Source organism: Azolla caroliniana, unplaced genomic scaffold (assembly GCF_043228905.1).
Source record: "Azolla caroliniana isolate FFs.n. ecotype wild unplaced genomic scaffold, voAzoCaro1.0.p SCAF_5, whole genome shotgun sequence".
NCBI classification, from domain to species: Eukaryota; Viridiplantae; Streptophyta; class Polypodiopsida; order Salviniales; family Salviniaceae; genus Azolla; species Azolla caroliniana.
In genome coordinates, this window is record NW_028230440.1 from 8,009,144 (window position 1) to 8,014,484 (window position 5,341).

At 37.5% G+C, this 5,341-nt stretch overlaps 1 protein-coding gene across 1 annotated transcript; it reads left to right on the forward strand.

Annotated features, from left to right (window-relative positions):
* Positions 1 to 505: 505 nt before the first annotated feature.
* On the forward strand, positions 506 to 5,093 carry LOC147864034 (transferases, transferring hexosyl groups). Its single transcript, XM_087320136.1, has 8 exons — positions 506 to 918; positions 3,388 to 3,493; positions 3,600 to 3,692; positions 3,771 to 3,963; positions 4,048 to 4,235; positions 4,316 to 4,540; positions 4,632 to 4,800; positions 4,889 to 5,093. Exons 1-8 carry the CDS (start codon positions 579 to 581, stop codon positions 5,054 to 5,056), a joined length of 1,482 nt encoding a protein of 493 aa, XP_087176262.1. The 5' UTR covers positions 506 to 578; the 3' UTR covers positions 5,057 to 5,093.
* Positions 5,094 to 5,341: the final 248 nt, after the last annotated feature.

Sequence of the window (5,341 nt, forward strand, 5' to 3'; positions counted from 1 at the left end):
CCACAAAACATCAATGCCCCACAAGCTAAAACTTGGGAATGTATAGCTAAACATGCCATGAAAAAGCCGGAACCAAGAAGCATGCATAAAACTAAAAGCTTAAATGTACATGCACACAGCTTCTCGGCTAGTCAAGGAAATCGATCAGACATCATCAGTCAAGCCCGATGAAACAGAAAGACAAACCGTTAGTTAAAGTTGATGGTATTATGAGCTGGTCATCCATCTCGAATTCGGGCAAAGTTTGGTCGATAGGATCCGGAAAGTTCCGCTCCGAGAGCGGATTCGATCGATGACACGCGAAGCAACGAATATTTCTCTTGTTTTTGTTTTTGCTTGACAAATGTGGAGGAGGGGTTTGGATCGATCGGAGTCTAGGTGTGAAAGCGAGCGAATGGGCACCCCGCGAATTCGAACTCTGAACCGAATTCGGAACCGAACTCTAAACCGAATTCTGAACCGAACTCTGAACCGAATTCTTGCTTGTTCCCTGTCGATCAGAAGAAGAAGAAGAAGAAGAAGACGTTTCTCTTTCCTGCCATTTCTGAGTTCCCTCCCAGTCGACGACAGAATTCGCCATGCCTAGGAGGAGGCAGCGAGAAGTCATCAAGATTGCGCTGGGTTCAAGAGCTCTGTTGCTCCTCCTCATCGTGCTCTGGCGTCTCCTCGGCCGACCCTATGACACCTCCGCATCCCTCGATCCGCCATGCCTCTCTGCTCAACATCTCCCAGAAGATGTGGGGAGAGGAAACAATGGAGGAGCGCCATTGTGGGGGTGGATGAGTACTAAGATCGAGAGTAGCATCGTGTGGGATAGTGTTTACTACGTCCGCATCGCTCAATGCAGCTACGAGTATGAACAAACCTTTGCTTTCCTTCCTGTCTTCCCGCTCGCCCTTCGTCTCATCTCTAAAACTGGTAGGTGGTATGTTGTATAAGTATAGATATCTGTATAGATACATAAAATATTGTATATTACATATACATATATGCATACACAGCATATATGTGTATACATTTATGTGTTTCCATCTGCATATATATATAATATGTCTATATATGTATATATGGGTTGATAGATAGTTAAATCGATGGAGAAACAAAGAAAGCAATATTAACATCTCATAATCTCTTATGAAGTATATAGAGGGATTAAAAGAAAAACATAAAATTTCCAAAAAAGACCTTAATGGTTAATGACTCCAAATATTAATTGGAAAAAAATAAAATTTACCCAAAAAGTGATAGATAACTCGAAAGGTATGGAGAAAGGAAATATTTAGTGAACAAGTCTCAATCTCAGGAAAGAATAATTTGAAGTAGCAAACCTTCACTGAAATTTGTTGAAATTATTCATTCACAAGATATCTCAGCATTTGAGGGTTATTTATCTCTAAACAATCTCACAATCTGGAGGTAATAGTCATTTTTACTTTCAGATTCAAAATTTAAATTCAATGTTGAACCTTTTTTGTTTCTGAAATACTGCTTGTGAGGCTTAATCAAAGGTTACAATGGCTGCTAACCAGGGAACAAAGACATGTAATATAATCTCCTAGAGAAGCATAATGAAAGCTTTAACAGAAATGGTGGATAGTGGCCAAAACTAATCAAGGGAGATGCATGATCACCGGAACTGAATTTGTTGCCCTCTTAGATTTCCAAATAGGATATTAACTTGTCATCTTTTCTCTCTTCCTCTTCTGAGAGGTTTAAACATCATCTCAAAGCCAAAGTTAACATATGACACAATTCAGATCTTCAATGTGTGATGCACAGCATGTCTCAATTCATAATAAACTGGGAATGCAATTATATGACACAAGCAGAAAAACCTGAAATTTCAAGTGTCTACTACTTCCTTCTAGCAGAAAACTTGTGGCTCAGAAATTTTCTGAATGATACTTCTATGTTTCAGAAGACGTTGCAGACTGGGCTTCTTATTTCTTATGTGTTACCTTTCTCAGGGATGAATCTTGGTAAACTAAACACCATTTGGAAACTTACGTAAAGTGAAGAGTTTCCCATCAACGGCATATCAGTGATGTAAATAAAAAATGGCTGGTCACTGGTATGAAATGGCTGAATAAATGTGGAAGGACAAAAAGTGGAATGGATGCCTGAGGATTGACTTTACATCCATGATGTAGTGACTGTGCTGGTTGATACTTTGTCCTCGTTTGCTTAATTTCAGAATCATGGTTACCAAATTCCAACCAGGGAAACACAAAAGATGTTTTTTGGCAATTCCTGATGTTTTCTTGATACTTTGCAACGTTTACTAACTTTGTGCTAATGGGCCCTGATTTTCAGCCAACTTTCTTCAGCTACTAATTTGTTTGGCCAGTCTCTCTTCTATCATTTTGAAATTGAAATATCATGTGGTTTATGTGTATATTTATTTTTACAATTTTATTAATGTGGATAACTTGATAGAATCTTGGAAGCCCTCTTATTATCATAGTACAGCCCCATATTCTACTTTTTTGTGCACCACCATTTATTTTCAAAGTGTTCTCTAATACATTGGATGAGTCCAGAGTGGTGGCCTTGATCGCCACCCAGACCCATGGAGAGAAACAAGCAACACTAGCAAATTTCTTTAAATAAGTAAGAAATATATTTAATGTAATGAGATATGAAACAACACAAGAGGCCCAAATGATAGAACCATTCAATTTGGTCAGAAGAATCCAACAAGATCATTGTACTGCCTGGAGATTGTTTTTAGTGCCTCATGTCACCGACGTAGCTACCCAAGTTCAATGCCAACATGAAATATCTATCAGCAGGACTGAAATACCTTGTGGAAATGTGGAATTCCAAATTAAAAATTTCATACTGCTATCTTTTGTGTCAGATATTTCTCAAATTTTACACATCTATTCTGTGAATGAAAACCATTCTAATCTGTGTAGTCCTTTCTAATCGAAACCATTTACTGACTGCTTGTTTTATCATTTCGATCCCCCTATGTACCTCAAAGAATCTTTTCTCCTCCCTTCTCCCGTTGAGCCTGTTGTCTTCTCTGAAAATATGTTAACCTTTCAGAGTTATTTTAGGGGCTTGCTCTTGATATTCCTTGCTATTTGTGTTTGACTTTTTTGGCCACACCTTTGTTGAATTGATGCTACTGGATGAACTAAGATGAATGATACCAAAAATCAAAGGAATAACCTTACCAGAGTTGATTGAATATATCATATCTGCCACCTGTGCTGGCATCTTGTGCATTGAGGAATTTCTTATAATTTTTATTTCTTAGGTAGTGTTTGACCTGTGATTTCTACAGTAATGAACTTCTAGAAGGGGAGCTTGAGCAAGAAAGGATTTGGTAATGCTTCAAATGAAGAGCTGATTTCTATTTATGGAAAATTTATCTGACAGTATTATCTGGATTGGTACCTTTGGTGGGCTATAGAGCTACGCTTGCCTTGTCAGGCTATCTCCTTAATAATGCTACTTTTGTATTATCTGCTATTTTCTTCTACAGGTAGATATTTGTATTTTGCATAACCATATTCTAGATCATTCTGTTTGCAACTTTGTAATACTATGAAATAAGGTTTTCTTGTGCTCACACTTTTGGCTGCACCCAGAATTTCTTGTATGGTGTTGAGAGATGAAGAGATGGCATTTCAATCTACTGCATTATTTTGCGTCAATCCAGCATCTATCTTCTATGCATCAATGTAAGCTTGAATTTTTTATTATGTTTGGTTACTTCATACTGTAAAGATTGGATGGTAATTGCATCAATTTTGCTGCAGATATTCAGAGAGCCTTTTCTCATTGGTTTCATTCGCTGGCATGTGGGAGTTCCTGCAAGGTTCACGATGGAGATCTGCATGCTTATTTGCCATCTCAGGTGGCATCAGGTCTAATGGCATATTGCATGCAGGATTTCTTCTGTTTGAAGCTATGCATAGAACTTTCAAGGCTCTCCAGCATCAACAATTGAAGGTTGGGTTTCGCTTCTAACCCTCTCACTCGTTTTTAATGCATCCTGCAAGATGGTATATTACTGACACATTCATGGTTTCCAAGATGGCAGGCAAATTTTTATGCATTGTTACAATGCAAACTATTCTTGTATTTGTCCCCTTTGTAGCATTTCAGACCTTTGGGTTCTACAAGTTATGCTATGAAACAAGCCAGCCAGGAATCAAAGATAGCCGGCCATGGTGCCGGAAAAGGATACCATATTTATATGGATTTGTCCAAAGCTATTATTGGTGAGATAAATCAACAAATACTACTTTTGCTCTAGTTTTAGAATCTGTTGTTCCAACCTCAGACTTCTTATATAAGACAGGGATGTTGGATTCTTAAGATACTTTCAACTCAAGCAGCTACCAAATTTTCTTCTGGCATCACCAATGTTGTCACTTGCAATGTGGTCTATAATCAGTTTTGTGAAGCATAGGCCAGATGTTATTTTCTCGCTTGGTCTACGTTCAGCATCTACAGCATTGCTGAATTGTGTCGATAAAGAAGATAAACAGTTAGAATCGTTACGATTCGATGGTATAACACTCATGTACATTGTTAATAAATGTTGCATTGTTCATGCTTTAACCATGCAGGCGAGGTTCTTAAATTATAACTACCAAACTCGCAGGCTTCTTGAGACAAAGAGCACAAAGGAAATCACAGGTCATTTTTAATGATAAGTGTGATATAGATGTATCGAAAAGGTTGACTACTAGTACAAAAGGAATCTTCTCGTTGGAAGCTTTACCATTTGTTTTAGAAATGGCATTCATGATTTTTGTTGCGTGCTTGATTATGCACGTTCAGGTGTAGAGCTAACTTTCAGTTATTGCTCTGTTATCAATTTTGACATCAGTTATAGATGATGAGAGTAACTCTTTTTTTGAACTTGCAGGTTGCAACAAGGTTTCTCTCAATTTGTAGTCCGATATATTGGATTGCTGCTCACAAAATCCATTCTTATCCCAAACGTTATAAACTAGCTTTTGTCATATGGGGAGCATTCTTTTTTTATGTGACATTGGGATCCTTACTCTTTGTAAATTTCTATCCCTTTACATGACTTCAGAATTTTCATTTATATAAATTCATTGAAGTTCTATTGAAGGTCTCACTTATGGATAAGGTAGTAAGTAAAAACATTGTTTTGTGGGAAAATTTAGTAAAGGACATCCGTTGTTGATGTCACTTATTGGTTCTTTCAAATAATATCTTATCATTCTCATTATTTTTCCTTGTCTATCCTGGATGGTGGTATGATTTTTCTCCCTCAACAAGTGATAAATTTCATATGGTGAATGGTGTATGCAATTGCCGGTCCATCACTTGCATGTTAGAAAAGAAATCC

What these genes read in the sequence shown, in the direction of transcription:
- LOC147864034 (XM_087320136.1), top strand. Translation starts at nt 579, where the DNA reads ATGCCTAGGAGGAGGCAGCGAGAAGTCATCAAGATTGCGCTGGGTTCA. An exon ending in TCGTCTCATCTCTAAAACTG is followed by an intron (nt 919 to 3,387) that starts GTAGGTGGTATG and finishes TTTATCTGACAG; the next exon opens with TATTATCTGGATTGGTACCT. An exon ending in TCTATCTTCTATGCATCAAT is followed by an intron (nt 3,693 to 3,770) that starts GTAAGCTTGAAT and finishes ATTTTGCTGCAG; the next exon opens with ATATTCAGAGAGCCTTTTCT.